At 39.7% G+C, this 23205-nt stretch overlaps 1 protein-coding gene across 3 annotated transcripts; it reads right to left on the bottom strand.

Moving 5' to 3' along the window:
- Nucleotides 1–904: 904 nt before the first annotated feature.
- On the bottom strand, nt 905–21506 carry gopc (golgi-associated PDZ and coiled-coil motif containing). 3 transcript variants are annotated; one of them, XM_035143792.2, is made up of 10 exons: nt 20885–21506; nt 19637–19801; nt 18520–18543; nt 16588–16763; nt 14900–15065; nt 14716–14811; nt 11669–11833; nt 11425–11590; nt 6323–6395; nt 905–2833 (listed from the first exon to the last, which is right to left on the bottom strand). In XM_035143792.2, exons 1-9 carry the CDS (start codon nt 21143–21145, stop codon nt 6340–6342), a joined length of 1275 nt encoding a protein of 424 aa, XP_034999683.1. In that variant the 5' UTR covers nt 21146–21506; the 3' UTR covers nt 905–2833; nt 6323–6339. The 3 variants fall into 3 exon arrangements, with proteins under 3 accessions (XP_034999683.1, XP_034999681.1, XP_034999682.1); XM_035143790.2 differs by lacking the exon at nt 6323–6395 and having other exon boundaries at nt 20885–21503; XM_035143791.2 differs by lacking the exons at nt 6323–6395; nt 18520–18543 and having other exon boundaries at nt 20885–21503.
- Between the last annotated feature and the right edge of the window lie 1699 nt (nt 21507–23205).

The raw sequence follows: 23205 nt of genomic DNA, 5'->3' as shown, positions 1-23205 counted from the left end.
AATAAAAAAAGATATATTTAGTAGAACTTATATGGCACTTACATATAGCACTTTGTAGTTTGGCTTTCTTGAATAAAATTGTACTTGCTTGATTCTTGTTGTTCTGGGTTTGTACCCTCATGGTTGAATGCACTTATTGTAAGTCGCTTTGGATAAAATCGTCAGCTAAATGTAATGTACAGTAATGTAAAGACAGATGAGATGAGGCTTGCACTTACAATATTTTTATTATTTATTTTTACATACCGCTTGTTTTTTATATTCTTCGTGTTTATATTTTCTATTCTCATTTACTCTGCATATACCTCTATCCTTGGTTGAAGCAACTATTTTTGATTCTGGCAGTGCTCTGTCTAATGGTGTCTCTTTTGAAATGCTCTTATGTATAAATACATTGACACACAACAATTATAATAAAAAACGTTTCTTCTAATCAATGTTGTAAATAATGTAATTTTGTTGATGTGTTCAGCTACACGCAGCAGCTATTGTACTTGTCCGTCATGGGAGAAGGATCCCTCACACGTGGCTCTCGCTGAGGTTTCTACGTTTTGCCCCGTTAATAGGGCTTTTTTGGTACGACAGAATGTGGCACCTTGATAAGCCCTACCAAACAATTGTAATTTGTGAATATGGGCTATACAATTAAAATGTGATTAATTGATTCTGCACAAGCGTTTCACAAACTGCTCTTTAAAGCTTTAATCACCTCCTGTAATTTCTTATTTGTCCCTTTGGGACCATTAATTTCCAGGTCCAAATAACATGGTCCCCTTCAAAATTGCTTGCAAGTCTAGTTAATATTCCTATATATTTTCTAAACTCTGAGGTGACTTTTAACATACTGAAATCAAATTGAATATTTAAAAAGGAAAAGGATTTCCAAAAATGTATTACAAACAAATCAAATTGAAACCAAACTTTATTTAAAGGCTAAATAAAATGTTTAACTTGAACATAAATATATAAAGATGCACATCATACATGTGAAGAGTTTAGAGACACAAATCAAGCTGCAAGGGAATAGACAAAGAAAAAACAGGTAAATAACGGGACATGTCAATACTGTAAGGTCATAGAGTCAGAGCATACTCCGGATTCCAGCTACTTGAATTCATTTGGGCCAGACCACTGGCAGCTACCAGTTCTGCCAACACATACTCAAGTACAGTAAAATATTGAACTGAACATCTTTGCAACTAACAGTACACTGGTAAGATGGGTGTCAGGGAGCCGCTGATACAACAATTCAGTTTGTTGCATTTTCTGCATTATATTGTAACGTGTTCTTGACAATATAAAGTGTTACAAAATAAAACTGTGATACACACGGAAAACAATACCAAAGTATACAGCAATACAGGTAAACTAGAAAGACCCCATCGTTAAAATTGACTGCATTCACTTACATTACATCATTCAAGTGATATTGTGCTCACTCCTGTATATCCAACAGAATGCAAACACATGTTAGTGATGGAACTAGGTTAGAAAGCTGTGGTCAGGATAATATCAGTGGAACATCCACCCTACCTCATTAACAGGATACAATACCAGCAGGGTTTCAAGGTCATAAACTCGTATGACAAGTGCGGTCACCAATAATTACAATGACCATAAGGAAAGGGGAGAGGAATTTCAACGTCAAGCATTAAATGTTGTATAACATGCTTTCTAAATGTTTATGCTTTAGAAATATCTAGACCTGTTCCTTTCTATCCAAAATGGGAATATGACATTGTCTTCATTGTTAAATTGCTTTGCCAAGAACTGGTTCTTATTGACTTTATACGGAATCTGTGTTAATGAATGTAGTATGGGACACTATTTTATTAAAAGACACTAGGTATGCACTGACTAGTTATAGAACAGAAGGCTGCAACCCCAGAATGGAACTTATCAACCCTTTATGATGAAGGAAACAAATCCGTAAGGCAAGAAACAATTACAGCCACTGTTTTTTTTGGTAGGGTGAATTAATTCTCACCTGAAAGCCCTCTATTTCTATGTCAAATAAGGGGGAATAAAAAAGAATGCTACTAAAATTGTTCGATTTTTAACAAATGGTTAATATGTGTATTGTGATGGCAGGTAAGAATATACAGCATTTTTCCATTTAATATTTACTTCACGTTTTTTAAATTTGAACTTTGTTGATATTGATATTTTAACAGCTCATCTTGTTGTGAATTAATAGTCTAGGTCTTGCATTACAATAATTTGAGTCATTAGAAATTGTTTTTTTCCATTAATTTCGGTTTTTATATATTTTACACTCTCCTCGGGTCACCATTGGACTGATGCAAATACTTTTGAAGTGTCTCCCTGAAATTTTCAAACTTGAGTAACTGTACCTACAAGACAGCTTAGTGAAATCTACCCTCTGTTCTTTTCTCATATAAGGCATCCCTAGCAATACCCACCACTCTCTTCATTAAATATCTCCAAAAATGCTACACATTATTCATCATCACTCCCCCACTACATAGCTATCAAGTCTGCTGAACTTTAACACCTAATCATTGCCACAACCCAAGGCTAAATGCCCTAATCCCACCACCCCAGAACCAAGAGAAAGAAGAAAAAACAGACACTTCCTGTTTATTTTCCCGTGTCCCTCACTGGGCTCTTTATGGAATTCTTTGATTCAGTTCTTAGAGAGGAATTTTCCCAACCAATCCCATTACCTTTATATACCAATGACCTTTGCTGAGCCTCTAGTAGGAACAGTCAGTCACGGGAGGCTTTGAAGATGTTTCCTCTGAAGGGGTCTCACTGGAGATCCCAGTATCTCCATTCTCTGCTCCGTTGCTCAGTGATATCTTCTCCAGAGCTGCAGAGTGGACACAGATTCGTAAGTAACATGGGCAAGAAGCATCCCTCATAACAATAAAACAGTTATATAATGGTGTCTAGGCTTGTTTTAATCAGAAGCTTGAGGTGGAGAGGAGGTATGGTTCCATTACACTGTTTGAATGAATGTTATATTGTAATTTCTAGGAACTACACTGTAGTTTCTTATTGGTAACAGAGCTTCCTAACCTAACCTTGGTTAAATTAAAACAAACCATGCACTGAGTGAACCATTCAAAGAATTTAGTCACAAGATGCCTCTTTTTCCTCTCAACCTGTTTGTCATTATTCATAAAAAGCGAATGAGATACAGTCTATTCCTATTTTTGGTAAGTTCGAAAAAATAGATATATACACAACTGGCATGAAAGGAGACATATTATGCCTGTCCAGAAAATCCGGTACCGGAAATCCGTTTATGCTCAGTGGGCGTGACACTTCCAACATTCGCTGGAAGCAGTTAATCATCACAAGAGACTGGTGGGCCAGCTGGCAAATCAGATCAGACTGGGCTTTTTTGCGAGAGGGGGCAGGAGCTAAAACCAAGCATCAGAGGAGCTGCACCAATTAAATGGTATAAGGAAACTGAAGCATTTTCTGAACATTAGAGCAATCAAACCTTTTCAAGTAGAATCCCAAATTGAAGTTATGAACCTGAAAATTTGTAAAATATGTATCCTTTAAAACACAGACTGAATGCTGATGATGCAAGATGACAGTCACTAAAACTGTCCAATGAATGACATACCTATCAATCTGTTTAACTCAAGGTTAGATGCATAACCCAAGTTCTTCTTCTTTCACCTGCCATAAACAATGCGGTTGGACAAAACAACCTCTTCTCATCCGTCCCAAAAAAAATGGTTGTCTGGGGCGGTATCTCACTCATATTGCTTTAAGACACGTTCTATGTCTCACTATGGGATGTAGTAGCTCCCGTATTGCTAAACAAGCATATCTAGCATCCAGCAACCAGCAGGAGAGATGCTCTGCTCCAGTTAGGACTTTCCAAGACTGAGATTCCTATCATAGAGAAGAGAACAAAAGGTATAAGGCAGCATAGATGCCCTGAAGATTAACTCACCTAATTAAGTCCCAGAATATGGCACCCATATGGCTTTTGTTTAGTCGGCATACAAAAACACTACAACTGGGCATATGATACCAGTGCACAGAACAGTATCTGTGAGCACTCGCTCAAGTATTTCTGCTCCACATGCACAACTGCTGTTCCGTGAGCACAGACGGGCTTAGACGGGCGGAAACGTGCCCTTCCCTACACACAACTGTTCGACACAGCCCGGCAGTCGCTCGCTCGTCAAGTGCTCATAGTGATGAATTTGACCCGGGACAAAAGGATTACTAGAAGTTTCCACAGTAGAATTTAGTCAGGAGAAGGCCGAGCAAGATTTGACAGAGCCTCCTTGCAAATCTCTGTTCTCTCTCTACTCTCTTCTTCCAACGATTCATTGATAGTAAACCCTGTCAATGATCTGAATATCTTCAATTCATTATCTAGGGCACCAGGGCTCCATCTGATAGGCCAAATATATTGACATGCAGAGCGTGAATGCATGAAACATGGAACACCAATTATCGCAGCTCAAGCTGTCTTTTGTGATACGTATATTGCGCATGTTGATATTGCGCATGTTGATATTGCGCATGTTGATATTGCGCATGTTGATATTGCGCATGTTGATACCGCGATGACAATACATTTTCAATATATCGTGCAGCCCTAATTCAGATGCGTTTTCTGCTCTGTATATCCATAAATGTAAGGTGTTAAATTTTGCTTTTGACACAATTTGCAGTGCACGCTACTCTGCTTCTTGTCTATTTTGACACTACAGAATTCCTCTGACCCTTCTTTTCAGTTTTCATTTAACATTTTCTGTCGTCATTTTCTCTTTTATCTCGCTCCCACTACGTTCAGCAGTAGCCAAAACATTAGCATGGTTGCTGCCGCCGGCTGCTACTCCTACACTCTGTGAGTCAACCTAACCCTGGGGCCTGCAACCTGTGGCTCTTCAGCCCCTCTGCAGTGGCTCCCTGTACAGTGTTGTGCACGAACGCGTTCAATGAACTGAACCAATCAGTTTTCATATGATGAACGTGAACATGAGTGGCGTTCACTCCAGAGAGAGTGAATGTCTCTCACGTTCATGTTAATTTTTTAAATCATCGGATCAGGCCATCATGTGAAATACCTGGAGTGAGGGACAGCGAACACACAGACAGGCCCCGGGGCTCCGCCCCGACTCACTCGCTCAGAGAGACACACGCAGTGAGATCAGAGCTCGTTCACATGAAATAGCCGGTCAGTGACTTGAAGAACAGTGGAAACAGTGAACAGTGGAAACAGTGAACAGTGGTTTCTCTGGTCACAGCTGCTCAATGATCAGAGCAGAAGCTGCAGATGGTTTGTACCGTGCTGGAGTTTCCTGTGTCCTCCTCCACTCTGACCTGCTCTCACTTTAACTCATCACTAGTTATCAGGACCTGAACAGTACATAAAGTTTACTTAATGTTTGTTTGATTTGCTCCAGAGTTTATGAGGCTGCATATAAACATCATGAAAAATGACTGTCAGTACAACACGAGACGGGATGCACAGTCAGGAGTCAGTGTTAAAATGACCGGAGCGACATGCAGACATGATCCGACACCATCGATTAATAACTAAACACATGATCATAAGTTTGTCATAGTATAACTATACATAAAACTTTATAAGCTGTGTTATCAAATGTGTTTTGTGGTTCCAGAAAAATTTAATTTGGTGGAAGAGGGGGCAAAATGGCTCTTTTGATAGTAAAGGTTGCCGACCCCTGACCTAACCTGACGTGGCTGTAACTCGAATTCAGCCACATGATTATTTCAGCCACATGATTGTTTCAGCGTAGCGCTCTTCTCATTATCATTGGCTGTTCTTGTTGTCTGTCAAAACATGGATGGAATGAGCTCTATCGATGTTATAATCGATCGCCCAGCCCTATTTCAGGTGTGTCTTATTTTGTGTTTCTAATCTCCTGTGTATTTAAACATTTCACATTTCACTTTACACTATAATTATATTTTATTTTCATCTGAAAGAAAGTTGTCAGTCAACTTCACCATTTATTGTATTCTTCGTGCAAAAACACGGGGATTTTCTAAACATCTGTTTCATCTGCAACGAAAAAAGCAAACTCTTCAAGATCAGTCTTTGTTCATGTCTCACTGTTTTTTTTACTCCACCCCTTCAGCCACCGGCGGATCAAGTCAGACACAGTCAGACTAAGTCCACCTCGAATGCACCTTTTGTCTGCGAAATTCATCATAGAGATCGTGGTGTCCGCCTTAAGGATTATTTGCCAAGTTTGTTGTGCTACTCGCCGCCACCACCTTGTCTGCTTATAAACCTCTCTTAGTCTTTCACTGGTCGTTTGCCTCATATGCTAAATGTGTCAAAACGGCACTTTACCTTTTTTTCATTTTCGACTAAAACTGATTGCGAAAGCCCTTCAGCAGCAGCAGCTCTGGGGAGTGTGGACACTCTGAAAGGAAACAAAATGGTAAATGGTCTGCACTTATCTAGTCTTGATGACCACCCAAAGCGCTTTACAGAACAGTTTTGCCATCAACCCATTTACAAACACATTCATACAGTGCATCACTTTCTTATACATTAATAAGCCATCAGGAGAAATTTGGGATTCAACGGGCCTCATTTACTAACAGTGCGTACGCACAGATCTGTGCTTAAACTGTGTGTACGAACGTTTGATGCATGAATCTGGGATTCATCAATATGCTCTTACTTATATTTGTTTGTACTCTGCAAACAAATTTAGAACTCTCTCAAGTCCAGACTGTCCTGGAAAATAAAACACACACCCTTTTGACTAAATGCATAGTATATTAAAACTCTATTTATTTAAATAAAAATAGTAGATAGACAGCAGTAATTGAATTTACTAATGCATTGACCAAATGTATTAAATAACTATGAAATTGATGCCCTTTCATCCTCATCATCTCTATAAAAACCTGCTGAATTCATATTTATGTTTCTGGATTAACGGGGCGTCGCTTCTTTTGCAACAATAAGTGTTAAAACACTGTGTTGTGTCATAATCTGTGGGAGGAACTCTTCTGTCTGCAGGAGTGTGTGTGTGTGTTTTCGTCTCTGTCCCTCTTCAGACGAACTGATAATCACATGTATTCAGTTATTAATTGATGATGTGGGATCATGACTCCGGATCGTTCCCATCACTTTAACCCTGATGTCCTGACTGTGTGCGTCACGTTACGTCTCGTGTAGCAGGTTTAAACATGTGTCTCATAAACTCTAGAGCGACTCAAACAAACAAAAAGTAAACATCAGTCCTGTACGTCTCCTAATAACTTGTGATCAGTGCTTATTGTTAAAGTGTAAAGTGAGCGCAGGTCAGAGGGGGAGTGATGAGGATGCAGACTCCGACAGAGACATCCTTTACACAGTAAAGGATGACCTTTACTGTGTGACTGATCCTGAAGTATCTAAGACAAATGTCCACAGCTCTAGTGCTCAGCTCTGTGCAGGACACAGCATTCAGCGATTCAGTTATTGCAGCCTAGGTTAAATTTTTCTAAAATATCGTCACTCCGGAGGACACGCTACAGAAAATTGTCTTTTGTGTCTTCCATCTCAAACGCCTTAAATTTCTTCAACTGTTCAGCACACCGCTCTCTTTGTGACAAACGGATGTCCTCATATGGAGAAATAGAGGAGTGGCAGTATGCTAATTGCAGAGAGCGGACACGCGCCTATCGATTTAGAATGATTTTGATTCAAACATGCGCATGGGGGTGAGAACAAAATCGTCTGGTGCACACGTGTCATGAATCCAGAAGCGATTTCTGCGCACATGTTAGTAAATGAGGCCCAATATCTTGCCCAAGGACAGTTCGGTGGAATGGGAGAGACGAGGATCAAACCGCCAACCTTCTGTTTCGTGGATGACCCACTCTACCTAGTGGATGCAATAACTCTAGTCCGAATGTGCAGAATAGGTACAAATGGTGTCCCGTGTAAATCAAATTTTGGATGTCTTGAGTAGAAAATCAGCACATGTACCATTATATATTTGCATGGACCAGGGAAACCAGTAAAGAGAACTAGTGAGAGATGATACACAGCTGAGCTACACATACGCTACTCTGCCAGAGCGACTCCCGACACTGCTGTGTATGTGTGAGTTGCATTGTGAGTTTCCTTGCATTTTATTGTATGTTTTATGTTTTGTCGGGATGTTAAAGGGATAGTTCACCGAAAAATTTAAATTCACTCATTATATAATCACCTCTATGCTGATGGAAGGCTGGGTGAAGTGTTGCAGTCAAATCCAATACAATTGAAGTTACTGGTGACTCCTTCTTCAGATGTAATAAAACATAAAAAAAACATAAAATGCCTCCATACTGCTTGTGTGGTGTCATCCAAGTGTCTGGAAGCCCCGACATTAATATTCAACTAGAAATGGCATCATTTACACCAAGTGTGTGCCCTTGGGCGAGAGCTTGTGTGCGGTTTTCGGGTGTGTGCGTGCGAACGTGAACATGGCTCCGAGGAGGATATCACCCTTAGGCTTAAAAAATTTCATTTTTCATGATGTTTAAATGCAGCGTCATAAACTCTGGACGAATCAAACAAACACTAAGTTACTTCATGTTCTGATCAGGTCCTAATAACTAGTTTAGTTTGAGAGAGAGCAGCTCAGAGTGGAGGAGGACACACTTTATACTTTTTATAAATTTTATATTAATCCAGTAATAAAAAAGAATCGTTAGATAAATCTAAAAAACAATCTTTAGATTAATTGAAAAAATATTCTTTAGATAAACCGATAAGAAAATAATCAATAGGGGCAGCCCTTATATCGATATCGACTGATATGGAAAAGAAATATCTTGATACGATTTTTTTCCATATCGCCCAGCCGTAATGTTGGGGCTTCTGGACACTTTGAGGCATGTAATGTTTTTTTTCCAGATAACTTAAGATTTACTTCGAGGACACAAGCAAAAGCGTATATGAATGAAAAGAGGTTCTAGAAGAGGGATGTGGAATTGATTGAGGAAGAGAAGAAACCGAAAACCTTTATCTGTCATAAGCCTGTTAAACGTGCGATCGCTACGGAATAATACTGAGAAACTTTCCACAATTGTAAAATTCGATCTGGACTACCAGCAAACCAGTCTACACTACTTAACCGAGACATGGCTTTCTGAAGATGAGAACTTTCATCTGGATGGATTTAACATCATTCTTTTTGACAGAGATGCAAGGTAGACTCAGAAGTCGATTGGGAGCCGGTTTTTACCACAAAATCAATCAGAGTTTGGAATAAAGAAACAACTGAAGCGATGTTTTGAAATGATTTGTTGTTAATGACACCAGTGGTGATCTCAACATGCTAACAGATGTACTGACCTCTTTAATTTCATTCTGTAAGGACATTGTCACTCCCACCAAAACAAATAACTATTCATCCTAACAATAAGAAATAAGCTAGGGTAGGCAGGGTTTAAACATCATGATGGGCAGAGCCTCCAAACATGCAGTGGTTGACTTCCCGACCCTACTTCCTATGCAGAGCAGCTCAACTGTTTCTTTATCCGGTTTAATAGCTGCCGCACACCAACCAACTGGACCTTCTCCACGCCCAACTCCTCCCAGCCCTCATTATTGATGATCAGTTGTTGACCTCCATCTTGCGCAGAGTCAACCCACACAATGATAGGCTCAGGGAGGAGGTTGCGCAAAGACTGCTCCACTCACCTAAGCAGGGTTGTCCCCAGACTGTGTCAGCGCCTTCAGGATTCTGTGTGTCCCTAACCAGTGGAACGAATCCACCATAAACCCAATCCCCAAAAAGACACATGCTAAGGACTTGAAGGACTAAAGGCCAGTGCCCTTGACATCAGTTCTATGCAAATGCTTGGAAAGAGTAGTGAGTGACCCCCCTCTCCAGCATGATGTCAGACAAACTGGACCCATTTCAGTTTGCCTAGGCAAAACAAAGTTTCACACTTCTAGACACTGTGACCAAGTACCTGGACTCTATCACCAAAATCGAATCAGTTAATCAATTACTCAAAGTTAATTGTACAAGATATAATGAAATTCACTACGAGCAGTCCTACTATATCACATTCGCGTGGACGTGAGGTCACTGTGACATTTATAAGATGGCGATACGACGTCACCAGCGTGGCCTCGTACGCCATCTTTATCTCACACACACACACACACACACACACACACACACACACACACACACACACACACACACACACACACACACACACACACACACACACACACACACACACACACACACACACACACACACACACACACACACACACGTGTGGTTAGTGTTTTAGGTATAGTGGATTTTGTTGAGATAGCATTAAGTGATTTGCATTACTGTTACTATCTTTTAATAAATTATTTTTGTAATTAAAGAACTAGCGTTTGTGATTATTTGCACATGTGTATGTGATTACAGCTGGATTATGACAGTCAGTGCTCGGACTTAAACCTTCACTGTTCAATTTTATAATCATTAATATTACATATTGATATTATTAATTGAACTTTCCAAATTGAGATTGATTTTGATTTTTACAGATTGATTATATGTCCCTGATACCAGGGTGGTGCCCCGTTATTATTAATTTTAATTCATATTTTGATTTTGATTAATAATCATATTTTATGATTATTAACAATTAGCCAACGACTCAATCTGCTCCTTCGTGTGCACAACATCAGCAAGGACATTTTTACCCAGTCTCACCTTCAACATCTCATCCTGGTACACCCTCACAACCAAACACAAAACAAAACTTCTGTCTAACTTATCGGGCCAGTAAAAATAATTGGTTGACCCTAAACTCTTCTTTCTAAACTGTAAACCCGGTCAGTGATCAAGACAGCCACACTGATCAAAGAGGACCCATCTCACCCACTCCACCAAACCTTCATGTTACTGCCATCAGGCAGACATTCCCAAGTCACACTGGAAAGAAGAAGAAATCCTTCCTTCCCTCTGCAATAACCACCCTGAACAATTTAAAAAAGACACTGCATTTAAACCTAGTGAGTATATTGTTGAGCCTTGTTATTATTTATGTACCATGGGTTTTAAAATGTGACTTATGTGTGAATATTTGAGCCCAGTCAAAAGGAACATTTCTGTCACATTGGGACAGACAAAGTTTATCTATCTATCTATCTATCTATCTATCTATCTATCTATACAATAAGCAGGACAAGAGTAAGCTTGAGGTTGAATCTGTCTCAAATGTGAACTTCATGTATTTTTTGTGGCTTGTCTGACTATAGACAGGCTTTATACTTGCACCATCTGTGGTAAAGATGAGTTTAACACTAACTCTAGCAATCCAACATATGTAGTTGAAAGCAGCACAAGGATTGTTAAGCTCCCTAAATAAAGATAAAACATGTATTTTATAAATTAAACACTGGGTCTGTTTACATCTCATTAGTGTTCAAACCAAGATTGTAATACATACCCTGCAATGATGCCGAGCTGTTGATAGTTGGCGCTGTGCTGCTGTCCTCCAGTTCATCCAGGTAAAGTCGGTAGCGATGGCCACTGTCGTCTTCATACTCCACATTCTCATCATCGCTGTCCACCTCTGGAGCCACATATACCACCTCAAACTCTATCTGTCCTTGCTAACACAGACATTCAGGATGAGCATGTTAAGAGATACAAAGTAGGTTGAACATGTGTGCACACCTCCAGTATATTACCTGCTGGGACAAAATAGTGACCGCCTCTTTGTGTTTAGCATCTCGCAAATTAATGCTGTTGACAGCAAGGATGGCATCTCCAACATGCAGACCTCCACATCTGTCTGCAGGCTGACTTGGATGGATCTCTGAAATTAGAATGGGAACACCGTGCTCCTTCCCACCCTGATGAGAACACACATACAACTCTTAACTCCTCTGGATGAGTGCATCAACTTTAAGGCAATTTTATGTTGTCAGGAATGTTTTAGTAATCTGACAGCTGTGTTAACCAATGATATCATGACAGCTCCCAAAAATGTCCCCAAAACATCTTGTAGTTGGCTGCCGTTCAGGTCATAAACCCTGCCTCATCCATGTTAGTCAATAGGACATGGACCAAATTAAAAAGTTACATTTTGATTAGAAATCAACAGACTCTGGCTCCAGATGCTGTCACCAGCACAAGATGTATAAATTGTCTTCATTTTTGTATAGTCGGAGTAATTGTAAATGTGTCGTCGAGTAGAAGTGCCAACGCTTTTGTCTATCTTCACAGTATTTCACACCAAATCGGACTGCACTTTTACAGGGACTCTGTTTGCAGACATATGAATTGATGAAATATACTGTCAGAGTTGATTTTAGTCTCACAGCTCCTCTCAACGTCAACAGTTCTGCTTGGTTTCCTTTTCTAAAATGCCTTCAGACAGTGAACAATTGCCACTCTATTCACCACCTGCAACACAAAGGTTCTGTATTTTAAATGGGCCAAACCTAGCCACAAACAGCCTCCTCCAATCCCTCAACAGCCCTGTAGCATTCATCAAAGGCTGCAAGTATCCACCTACAGTAATTTAATCATGAAGCTAAATGGAGTGGGCTGTGGCTTAAAATAGAGGGAATAGTTAACCACATGACTAAAAACATCATATAATAATGGAATCGATAGGTTCAGACAAGATAATCACACTTGGTTGGTGATATGGTTCCAAGATCATTTCTCTTCCTTGAAGGAGACATATTATGCCTTTTCATTATTTCCCTTTCCTCCAGTGGGTTGAATAGTTTTTTGTGTAGGTAGAAGGTGTGCATAGCTTAAAACTATTTAAAAAGTCTGCAGCGGAGCTGAAACACCGAAACACCTCATCATCACTTTCTGTAATACGTCTGCACCTTTGACATCACTTTGCCTATCCTCAGCATAATGAACGCCTAGATGCTAGTCTGGCACGCCCCTAACAAAGACAAGAAGAGTTTCGTTTTCTCTGTATTTAATTCCAAACAATGAGTCGAAGATTCAGCAGTTAAAATGTATTTTTCAATACTCTTCCTGAAAAATACTACCCCTTACTTCACCAAGGACTGCTGTGTGGAGGTGGATTTACGAGTGTCTTTGATTGATAATCTGATGTGTGTGTGTGTGAATGGCAAACTATACTGTAAAGCGCTTTGAGTGGTCATCAAGACTAGAAATGCGTTATATAAATACAATCATTTACCATAACACCTAGCAGCTATAGACATGTTCTACAATATGGGATGCCAAGCAGACCCTCCACAAACCATCTCATTGGGCACTCAGGCTACCACAACTGCAAAGATGTTATCAGTTGTCCTGGGGTACAGCTGCTATATTATCTAAACTTAAATCAGCTCCACTGAGGCGCATTACTCCGCTGGTCACAAGTGACTCTGCTCCTATGATTTTATAATCATCACATTAGTGATGTTGTGATATTAGTGAAATATGATTTCATATTTCTCTTCCTGGATAAACAAGGCGTCGCTTCTTCTGCATCAATGAGTTTAAAGCGCTGCATCATAAACTGCAGTAGGAACTTCTGTCTGCAGGAGTGTTAGTGTGTGTGTGTGTCCCTGCTCGTCTCTGTCCCTCCTCACACAAACTGATTATTCAACGTATTAAGTTATTAATCGATAAAGTCAGATCATGAATGTGGATCGTTCCGGTCACTTTAACCCTGACTGTGCACTTCACGTTACGTCTCGTGTTGTGTAGCAGGTTTAAACATGTCTCATAAACTCTAGAGCGACTAAAACAAACACAAAGTAAACTTCATTCCTGTATGTGTCCTTATAACTTGTGATCAGTGATAGTGTTTATTGGTAAGTGTAAAGTGAGCGCAGGTCAGAGGAGTGAGGAGGACACAGACTCCGACAGAGACTCTGACACACGCTTAATGAGCATTTGTCCTGAAGCAGCGGTGTTATAATTATTCAGCTATGGAAACGCGCTGAAACTTTGAATATAGCGGAAACATGTTTATGTTCAGTCACTGCATCGATGCAGAGTCGTCCACCTCTGTACAGGCGCACAAACATTAGCAAGTGTGCTGCTGCTACTCCTTCCCTCTGTGTTGTGTGCGTCAACCTATCCTGATGCGAGTGTAACTCTATTCCAGCCACATGATAGGCTCGGTGCCGCACTCTCATTATCATTGGCTGTTCACATTGTCCGTCAAAACATGGATGGGATGAGTTCTATCAACGTTATATAGACGGACTCTTTGTTAAACCGGCCTAGTTAGAAATTCGTCACTATTGTTTTTAGCTTTAGCAGATCGGCAGCTCAGCCTGTAACCAACTTCCGCGAATGCGCAATGGGCGAGACACTTCCGATATGCGTTGGAAGCAGTTAACCATTCACAAGAGACTAGACCAGCTGGATAATCAGTTCAGATGAGCTTCATGTGCAAGGGAGGGGCAGGAGCTCAAACGGAGCATTTCAGAGAGAGAAGGTCAGAGGTAGCTGCAGAAATGGACAGTATGAAGAAACTTAAGTGTTTTCTCAACTTTAGAGCCTGCATTCATTTTAAAGTACTTAGCCACATTAAAATTAACAAGTATAATATGTCTCCTTTAAGGTAAGAGGCTTAATTTATATCTTGACACCTATCTTTTCACTTGTATACATGTTTGCATCAAAACACATGGAATTGGTGGCTGCTAAAAATAAATCGTTGGTGTAACTTTAAGAGGCTGTCACAGCCACTAAGAGAAAAAAAAAACATTCATCCATTTTTTTTATAATTTTTTAAAAATCTTACTGTAATAGAGATTCCCAGCCCCTCATGATCATCTTTCACTAGCACCACCTTCCTGATAGGGCCTACTCCCTGGGTTTTCTTCAGTATGTCTGGGTCCTGTAATTACATTCACACATAAACACAAATTTGATAGCACAAATAAAAGTTATCAACAGTTTCACTTGCTCTGAAGTTTTACACTCACATGCCCCACTGGAGAGGGGAGAGGTTTCTTAGGATCGTTGCGACCTCTACATGCACGGATGACAGTCTTATGACGGTGAAGGTGAATCTCTGCCTCCAGCTGGTTCCATAGCTTGTCGTGTGCTGGCCCTTTCATGTCACGGCCTAGTAACTGGATCTGCTGCACCCTAAAAGAAAAACCCATACAAATCTGCTTGTCAATTCAGCCCGTCTATACATTTTTCCATTTCCAATCATTTTCTAGTCATTTCTGATTTTTGCCAACTTCTTGAGTTTTTAAGTGCCTGAAACAGAGAAGTTTAGAAACACTGCTGGCCCCATTTTCGTTTGAAAACTATTGGGGAGTGTTGTAATCTAGACGGGCAAAAACAAAGACTTTTGGAAATGATGACGAAGTCACCCTCATTCCCTTCCTGGTTCTTATCAGTCACAGTTCAACTCCTAGCAGTGATAGCAAAATGATGCATTGTCAGTCCAAGAAAACAAATCCCTCATTTAATTTTTCACCATTGTTGTTTCTCTTTTATAGTATTTGCTGTAAGTATGCAACCAACTGCAGAGTAGACAATCAGCTTCCTGTTTACACCGGCATGCACATGCCCAGTGTACGTGAATGGTCACATGACACACGTTTTGTGTACTTTTATGGACAGAGATGGAGAAATATTACTGATGTTAAGCTAAAAGACTTGTGGAAACAATTTTAAAATATTTTTTTTCAATGAAAACCTATTTGTATGGATGTAGCCTCATTTTCTGAAGTTATGTGCTGATGGCTCCTGCTTTTCTTCTATAGATCACTTATAACTTAAATATTCAACATTAGTGATGCATTCTCACATATACATATTTAGCAGAATATCATAGTATTCATGGCTTCCCCATTAGTACAGAAAAATACAGGTACCTAGAATAAACTGCTGTAAGAGTTGGCTTTTTTGGATGTTGGAGGAATTAAGAGAAAGATTATGTCTCGGTAATCTATTATGTCATTTCAAACTGCCAGTACAAAAGTACAAATTGTGAACATGCCCACACCACTGGTTATTATATTATTTTATTGATAATATATCAGTTGTAATGTTGTCATTGTAACAGACATTCACTGAACCAGGATGAGGACAACCAGTACCTATGTACCTATGACGTGCAGGATGACCTCTATTCAATCTTCATACCATAAAGCCTCCAGGAAACAAAACTACACATAAATACAATGCAACTAGTAATGTTATTATTTATTTCACTTGCCATCAAGATAAATGCATTTATTAATGATAGGAATAGTTGATTACACTGATATCAATTCACATTCAAATGTTGTATATTGATCCATCAATGATTGCCTAGTCATAACCTACATTTGTCTAATTCACCTTCTGCCTTTTGTTTTATTATTTGGTTATCCATGCAGGAAATGTTTATTGGGTCATGGTGGATACTGAATATGCTACCTTACCTATGCTACCTTGCTCTTCCCTTATTTTTTTATCTCTTCCTACATTTTCTAAAACTATCCTTCTTTCTATTGTCCTCTTCTGGTGTCATTTTTTAAGTGTCTCACCATTTAATTTATCTATAGAATCATTTTATCTTTGTAACAAGTGCAAATTCATAATGCTACATCTTGTGTCTTCTAAGCACACTCAACTTCAACCTACTGGTTGAGATACAACTACAACTCCTCACCTTCCAGCCAGTTCCTTGTCGAGGTATTTGGCAGCCAGTCTGGCGCCATACACTTCGGCCTGCAGTACTGCCATGTGCCTGCGAAGGGCCTCGTTTTCCTTCTTATATAGTCTCACTTCAGCCTCCAGCCTTGCCTCTACTAATTTCTCCTTCTTACTAGCCTCCAGCTCCTTTTCCTAAAAGAAGCACATCACAATTAAGAACTACACACAGTTCAAGCACAAGGTGAGTGGCTCAGTGCAACTCTTGTTGTCGAACAAAGCACCTCAAAAAAAGAGGTGGTTTTCACACCATTTGACTCACACCAACCTATTTCATTAATATGCCTTTGTTTCAGTTCATACAATAGTGTTCATTCTACAAACAGACATCTTTGAGTCACAGAAATTTCTACTGGGAAAGGGAAAGTGATTTGGAAAAAATTATTAGAAACTACAGTATTATTTTCTCTCAGATTAAATGTTAAAATATGTTTAACCAGAATTAAATGTTTTTTAGCCAATCTGATTAGTGTGTTGCCATGCCTGTACACACTCAGCGAACACAAAGCAACATAATAATTAATCAGTTTTGTTTCTGTCCAGAAAACAAATGCAAGTCAAATATTGATCCTCTTTTTAGCTTGTTTTGGTCAGATAAACATCAGATTCTTTAAATGGTCTGTATTCTATAAAGCACTTCTCTCCTCTTAAAGACCTCAAAAGTGCTTTAAAGTAAAGAATAGTCCCTGTCAAGAGCTTTACATGAGTGTTTTAGTTTTCTAATTCAAAATTTCACACTGTTTCTATCCTTCCACTGCAAATCAGAACATAGGAAATGGATGAATGTATTTTTACTGCCATTTAATGATAATTAGAATACAGTTTGAAAAATCTAGCCTATTTGTACTAAATGTGAGAAAAAAATAAAACTAACAAAGCGCCTGAGCTTAATTTTGGTGGTATGACCTCATTAACCAAGAGTGTCCCAGTATACACATGCTTGTAGTTTTTCCAGCACTTGCCAAAAGTGGTCAAGTGCACGAAAAACTTAACCCAAGTACACCAAGTAGTTGCCAATACTACAGGTGACAGAAAATTGAGTATCACTGACTGGCAAGTCTAGCTACAAAAGCCAGCAATGACAAGGAGGGTCATTTTTGTGTGTTTTTAGCAGGATTATTCAAAAACTACAGGGTGGATTTCCATGAAACTTGATGAAAGGATGGGATATGGAACAAGAAATAACTCAATTTTGGTGCGTATCCGGACAAAGGAGCTGATACAGGGTTTATTATTTTTTCACTTTCGTTAACATTGTTGTTGACATTTTTACCAATTTCCCAGTAAAAAAAGAAATCTGGCATATTTAGGGGGCTAATTTCTGAGAGTGTCTTCTATGGTGTAATTTAATTTATAGAAACTGTTGTGCCTTGCGGGCAGCACAGCGGTGCATTGGTTACTGCCATTGTGACCACACAGTGAAGGTTCGGCCGCGGTCTTTCTAGGAGGAGTTTGCATGTTCACCCAATGTCTGCATGGGTTTTCTCTCACAGTCCAAAAACATGTAGACTGGGGAATTGGAGACTCTAAATTGACTGAGTGTGAATGGTTGTTTGTCTCTATATTACATTACATTTCATTTATCTGACGCTTTTATCCAAAGCGACTTACAATAAGTGCATTCAACCATGAGGGTATAAACCCAGAACAACAAGAATAGAGAAAGTACAATTTCTTCAAAAAGCAAAACTACAAAGTGCTATAAGTAAGTGCCATTTTAAGTGCTACTAAATTGTTAGTTTTAAAAATGTTATTCAAGGTATAGTCGGAAGAGGTGTGTTTTTAGTTTGCGGCGGAAGATGTGTAAACTTTCTGATGTCCGGATGTCAATGGGGAGCTCATTCCACCATTATAGCTCTATATTTACTGAACTCCTTTGCCCTGAACTTACCATCTTTTCCACTGGTGGTGTAGGCTTAAGGGGGGAAAGAGGAAGAGCAGAGAGAAGTCAGGGATTACAGAAATACAGTCGACAGAGATTGTGAGTATGTTAACCAATTAAGTGGTGGCTATATAGCAAATGTGGACCTCAGAGTTGGGAAAAAACATAATTGAAGATATTGGAAGTAATGAGAGAGCAGGAATAGGCAGCAAAGAAACAGCAGCGATGTCATGTGACAAGTTCACATCTCACATGTTTTGCACTCACATTTTGGGGTTAATGTTTGTCATTCTGTTTTTGATGTATCACATTATTGTTGTTGTTTGAAAATATTAATAATTTCCAAAGGATTTATTTGTATAAAATCTTTCATACAAGAAATGCAGCTCAAAACTTTACAACATAAAGTGAAAAACAAAGACATAAGATTGAAAATTACACTTGAATTGCAAAGCAGTGTCAGTAAAGAAAGTAAACATTTGGTCGAATGATATTTACATGCAAATGTTTCTGTTAGGATAATGTTGCTGTGAAAATAAAAAGATATAGGGGTTAGGGCCATTTTAAAATGATGTAGGGAAAAGCATTTGAACTGTTGAAACTGGAATTAATGTTACCAATCTACCTAATTCGCCTGAATGAAACCAACTAACCAGCATCATGATGGACGGCGTTTAACAAGCAGTTCCACACAGGAGCTATTGTTCAAATTATATCTGGGGATGAAAGCCATGGAACTTCAATCAGTCCACTGGTAAAAGCCTCCATGTATCACATTCTCTTGGATTCCAAAATCAAAGAACCTCTGTGTGAAGTAGATGTTTTAGTAATGACAAGATCATTGACATTACAATTACAAAAGACACACAAAAGTGCCTTGCTGCTTGTTCCATAAAAATTCTGAAATGCGACAGTGGTTTGCTTGGGTGTAGTGCCTGGGGTTCAGTGAGCCCCCTGAACCCCACACACTAATGGCCATAGCAAAAAAGAAAAAAGAAACAATTATTTATTGTAAAGCCTTGCTCTATAATTATAAATACAAAGGGTAAACCAATTGTGTGACTGATGTAAAAATATTATAAAGTAAGTTTAAAGGCTGTTGATAGCATCTCCTTTTCCCACCTACCAGTCTGTCCTTGATGGTGTCAGAGTCCTCAGCTTGGCCTTTTTTAGTGTGAAGCTGCAGCTGAAGAGCATGAAGCTGCAGGAGCTGGTCATGGACCTCTCTTTCTACCACCGCCCGCTCCCCTTTCGCCTCAGTCAGCTCAGACCGCAGGTCCACCAGCTGAGCCTAGAGTGGAGGGGATGATCAATAGAAGGAAAGAAGAAAGGGCTCAATAGGGAAGGACACCAGAGGTAGATATGGTCAGATGCAACACACCCCTGGCTGAAAATTGCAGAATAGTCCCAGCAGGGTTCCTTTTGAGGGGCCTCTCAATAGGACAGTTTGTTGCAGTGGGACACTACCAGTCTTAAAGATGTCTTGGGTTGTCTTGCAAACAACATCACTCAGGGCCAGGAATGATTGTGAACATCCTTTATAAAGTCAAATAAGTGAATTTCCTTCCACACACAAGAGAGGCATTTTTCGTGTCACAAGGTTTCAACATGTATGACCAACAATTCAACACTGTGAGATCACTGTCTGTACATTGTAATGACAGCTATGTCCTCAGGGTCTGAAAGCTGGTGTTCTAGTTTTGAAATCCACAAAACAAAACTGATGATTGTATGCCTAAAACCAAGTTAACCAATGCAACTTTGACATTTTATAGATTTCTGTTTAAACCACTAAATTAATTAATACATGCTTCTTCCCTTCACCCATTCTCTTTTCTCAGGCAGATGCCCCCAACCCCCACAGCGAGTATGTTTGTTGGAACTTTTGGTTTTCTATATAATATTGTAAGGTATTAATCTTTACCTAGAGGATCCTTGGAGCCACTGAGGTCCCAAAAGACATTGTCTTATCTTGTGCGCACAAGATTACAAAATACAATCTTTTGGGACTCCAGGGGCTCCGTAAAGATCAGACTGAGTTATCCAGCAGCAGTTGTTGGCTGGCTTCACTTGCCTCTCTATCAATCCAGGGACAACTTCCCTTCAAGTTCTACTCAGGATCTCCACCTGTTACATACGAGTGGCCTGGCGTTTTTACATGGCCCAATAGGACAATAAGGAATAGATATCTACCAGTGGACGGCAGTACGTGCCTTCTTAACGTGGTTTTAGAGTTCCACTCAGCAGCGGGCAATTATATTTCAGTCAGAGGACATTTACCGGTGAGACAACAGACAGATAAGTGACTCGCGGAGTCTGCATGATACATCAGTACAGTGCAGCGTTAACCGTGCATTGCACATGACTTGCTGACCTCTAGTTTGTGGTTGAGTTGGAAGACCGTCTGGGTTTTATGACACAGCTGAGCAAAACAGGAGCTGAGGCTGGTCATCTTCTGCCGACCCTCGTACGTAATGTCGACCTGATCTGGGTCTATTTCCCCGAGCAGGAGATCCACGTCCACGAATGCCTTGTCAAATTCTTTCTCCAGCACTTCTAGCCAACGAAATATGGTAATTCCGGGGCCCGGGCCTGAGCTATGGCCCGCCGGGGAGCATCCAGCCGAAGCGGACATGGCTTGAGTAAAACACAGCCCGACCGTTAGCGTTAGCTTACTAGCCAACTTTGATCGTGACCAACGTTAACGAATCGCCTCTCTGTTAACCAACAAATAAAGAAAATAATAAAGTAATAACGCAGGAATCCGATGGCTGAACTGTATACTTGGTTCGTGGACTGAAGTCTGACAAAATGCGTTTTTCAAATTCTTAAAAACAAAAAAAGAAAAACAGTCTATCCAGGAAGTGACCACATTGGACACCCGACTAAATCTGAGATATCTACTCTGGTCTGCCTGTCTGCAGGGAGGAGCAGTGGATAACAGAGCCTGAGCCTGAGCCTCCTCCTTCTTCTTCTTCTTCTACTTCTACTTCTTCTTCTTCTTCTTCTTCTTCTTCTTCTTCTTCTTCTTCCTTTTGTTGTTTAATGGCGGGTGGCACCTAACGTTAATGGTGCATTACCGCCACCTACCCTGCTGGAGTTTGGGTCAGAGTGTTTGGTCTGCGGAAATACATAGAAACAAACAAAACCAAAACCAAAAACCTAATTTAAACTTAGATCCTCTTAATTAATCCAGTTTCTTTTAAAAACTCAAACAATATTTCATAATTTCCTTCTCCAATATTAAACACATTCTTCAGGTTTAACTCTTCCACCCCACATTTCCTCAGCTCCTTCTGTAGTTTTTCTCTCTGTGTGTTATATTTTTGGCATTGACAGATGACACGCTCCACAGTTTCCTCCCCTAAACCACATTCACACTTTCCTGATGGATGTTTCCCTATTAAGTGCATTGTTTTATTTAGTCCTGTGTGTCCTATTCTTAGCCTTGCTATAACTGTTTGTTCTCTAGTGTTTTTACCTATTGTTTTCATCCCTCCCACTTTTTGCTTTATTTGATACAGATGGCGTCCTTTTCCTCCCTCATCCCATTGTTTTTGCCATTCTGTCATCATGCTACTCCTTATTATTGTTTTGGCTTCGTCCTTACTGAATGATACCTCCATAGTTATTTCCTGTTTTAATGATTGTTTGGCGAGGGCGTCTGCCATTTCATTTCCCTCAATGCCGCTGTCAGCTAGGGTCCACATGAATCTTACTTTAGTTTGTGAATGTTGTACTCTATATAGTGTTTCATATATTTCATAAACAAGATCTGCTCTACAATGGGATGAAACAGACTGTAGTGATACTTCACTGTGATACATCCTCACAAATTACTCTATATGCCAGTATATATTAATGTATATTGTATATTACACATCATATCTGTACAGGAGAATAGTGCCTGTCTAAATTCCACAGATACTCCCTTCTCCAGACAGAGGCACCAACTTCAACTCTCACCAACTTTAACTCTTTTGCATATTTCACCAGTGGCAAGATGCAAGGACACAATGTGATTAAGTACTTTAGGCTTAACTATCCAATAGGATGCGAACACCTACATGTAACATAGAGAGTGACATCAATTCTAGCCATTCATGGATGTGCTGTTAGAATAGGTGATGCAAGTAGAGGAAGATATATGGGGATGCTGTGGGAGACATCGTCAGACTTGGGGGTGACAATTGCTCATGTTACTCTGTTAGCGTTTCACCTTCTGGTCTCCTTGATGCATCAAGTCTACATTAAAATCTTTTGCATAAGACATCAGCTGCTGCCTGAGTTCTCCTTTCACCAGCTTCCAGAAAAGTTCCATAACAATACTACTGCTGACAGTGAATCTGAACATACTATAACCCCTTTTATCTTGTTTTGTTCTGTTCACTGTAATGCCATTGATATGGCCAACATCTCTACTTTGTATACTGTCAGGTGATCCGGTGTTCTTTGCATTATATTTACGTTTAGGTCTGGGATAGCAAAAGCATATCCAGTTTTTCCACTTTTTGGCTCCTTTGACCCATCTGTGTATATTGGGACCAGAGTATTGCGTGTAATCCTCAGTCTTCCTCTACTATATCTGCCCAATTTTCTTTTCCTTTGTCTATCTTCATTTTTTCCTGGATATAAAAGTCAAATGTTACAGGGGGAAATAACCATGTAGGTGTAACAGGATAAGGAGCTTTTGAA

Source organism: Hippoglossus stenolepis, chromosome 20, assembly GCF_022539355.2.
Source record: "Hippoglossus stenolepis isolate QCI-W04-F060 chromosome 20, HSTE1.2, whole genome shotgun sequence".
Lineage (NCBI taxonomy): Eukaryota > Metazoa > Chordata > Actinopteri > Pleuronectiformes > Pleuronectidae > Hippoglossus > Hippoglossus stenolepis.
The sequence above is the reverse complement of the archived record's forward strand: the minus strand, read 5'-3'. Positions and strand labels throughout refer to the sequence as shown.

Coding starts and splice junctions, on each gene's coding strand:
- gopc (XM_035143790.2), bottom strand. CDS start 21,145: ATGTCCGCTTCGGCTGGATGCTCCCCGGCGGGCCATAGCTCAGGCCCG. Junction 16,764..18,519: donor CACCACCAGTGGAAAAGATG/GTAAGTTCAGGG, acceptor TGCTTCTTTTAG/GAAAAGGAGCTGGAGGCTAG. Junction 11,591..11,668: donor TCACTATTTTGTCCCAGCAG/GTAATATACTGG, acceptor TGTCTGTGTTAG/CAAGGACAGATAGAGTTTGA.